The sequence below is a fragment of the Limulus polyphemus genome, unplaced genomic scaffold, assembly GCF_000517525.1.
Source record: "Limulus polyphemus unplaced genomic scaffold, Limulus_polyphemus-2.1.2 Scaffold4039, whole genome shotgun sequence".
Classification (NCBI taxonomy): domain Eukaryota; kingdom Metazoa; phylum Arthropoda; class Merostomata; order Xiphosura; family Limulidae; genus Limulus; species Limulus polyphemus.
Genome location: NW_013669649.1, coordinates 46,538 through 48,599, shown reverse-complemented (window position 1 = coordinate 48,599; position 2,062 = coordinate 46,538). Strand labels below are relative to the sequence as shown.

At 27.9% G+C, this 2,062-nt stretch overlaps 1 protein-coding gene across 1 annotated transcript in view; it reads left to right on the top strand.

The window, feature by feature from the left end:
• LOC106470493 (E3 ubiquitin-protein ligase rnf213-alpha-like) overlaps nucleotides 1-2,062 on the top strand; it is a gene marked incomplete at its 3' end in the record, with an annotated part of 77,819 nt that overhangs the window by 29,593 nt on the left and 46,164 nt on the right. Inside the window, exon 10 of the mRNA XM_022399108.1 lies at nucleotides 850-1,023. Coding sequence (XP_022254816.1) covers nucleotides 850-1,023 — 174 coding nt within the window. The remainder of the gene's footprint in view (nucleotides 1-849; nucleotides 1,024-2,062) is intronic.

Below are 2,062 nucleotides of genomic sequence, written 5' to 3'. Positions count from 1 at the left end.
AGTTTTGCCAATAGAGGACAGTACTAATCGAGAAAAGCTGTTTTGTGAGAGAAGGTAAGTATCGATTAGAATTAAATTTTTCAGTTTAGGAAAATGTTAACTTTTGGGAGTGAACAAATAATTTTGTTGTGAATTTAACATTTAAAATTATGTGTCAAATGCATCATTACATGTATATTATGACGTTTTTATTTCTGAAAAGTAATATAAGTAATTAACTTTCATATTATCTGCTTGCTTTTTATATTATTCACTACCAATAAGATTTACATTTTATTTTATATTGAGAAGTTTTATGTTTTAGCCTGTGATTCAGTGAAATCATTAATTTATATGTAAATTGCGTAGAGTACCTCAGCAGATATAAGTGGGATTAACTTCAATATATTTATTATTTTTGCTTAATTGTTTTTGACTCAAAGGTTAGTAGGAACTCCATAAATACGGTCATAAATCACAAGCAGTTAATAACAAATAGCTCCAAAAAGTGTTTAACAAATCAGTTAGGTATGTGAACTTCCATTGGTAGTTTAGGGTTAATATATTTTTATTATGTATATTTTGATACTTTGCATTGTTTATGGTGCCATTTATTCTTTGGTTGGAAAATGTAACTTCAGTTCAAGAATTGCAGTTTTTTATTTTTTCTTCCACCTGAGATGTGAACAAATGTTTCCTTATTTTTTATTTTGAAGTACCTGCAAATATTTGTTTTAAAAATTCAATTTAAGCTGTATTTCCTTGGATCAAATATTATTTAACATTTACTTTAGATTTTAATATTTTTTACTAAGGTTCTGATGTAGAAAAAAAAATTATATATGTATTCACACATATATTTTCTTACAGTTCAAAATCAAGAAATGAAATGGCATGATGGTGTTTTTCGAAAAGTGAAGATGATTATTGATACTGTCCTTAGATTTTCACATTTGGTTTGTAGTGGAGAGATACTGCTTAAAGATATTGTGGTACTGAGGGACAATGGGCAAAAGATTTGTGAGCTTTATTCCCCCTGCTTGTGTAGGTTAATTTTATATGTTTTATACATTTAATGAATGTATGCCAATAAGTTTGGTATCACCTTGTAGATTATAATTCAAATTTTATTATTATACATTATCTAATTTCTTAGTTTAAAAATAAATATTAAAAAAAAATCCTAAATATTGATTTCTGTATGTCATGTGGTATGTTGAGTGCAGCTTTGGTTCAAGTTAGATGTTTGTGACATTGAAATATGAAGTCTATAGTTTATCATGAATTAGAAACTCAAATTACCGATATTGACAATCTAGAATATAAGATAAGAACCTCCTATCTTTTCTATTTGCTAGGATATAGCTATATTTAGTGAATCAAACGTAGTGGCCTCGCCCACCTATTCCAGTTTTGGAAATACTTCCTTTCATCACCCGCTTCGCTCTGTCATGAGTTTATAACCATTCAAAAGCTCAGAATGTCTCTCATGTAGTTTTCTTAGGCTCTTGAAAGTGGGAAGTTCCCGAGATTATTTCTTTTGATTTGAATCTCGGAAGGAAGGGGTAAGTGAAAATTTTGTTTGAAAAACAATATTTTTAGACCCAAATATAATTTTCAGTAAGCCTGATAAATTAGCGTGGAATTTTGTAATATTGAGAGAGTAATTTATAATATTTGGTTATTTAAAAATGCATAAATAAAACTTAAAAAAATTATTTTGTTTTACATTTTTCACGTGTGAAATTCGGCAAGGCTTACCATACAAGATAAGGCAAGCAAGTACAAACTTCTTTACAATCGTAAATAGTAGAGATCATCGTTTTCTATATTTCTTTATTTACTATTTTATGTTTTAAGAGAAATAATTGAAATTTAAGAACTTATTTATAAATATATAGTAATAATATATATACATATGTAATGAATTATATCTGAAATGTGACCATAAATTGCAAAAAACTGGTCCACTACGACAAAGCCAAGACAGGTCACTTTGTAAAGACCAGTTTTATATTATTGGATACAGTAAGATGAGTGTATGTGCACCACATCATTGCAATTTTTTGTAATGTTAGTCAGA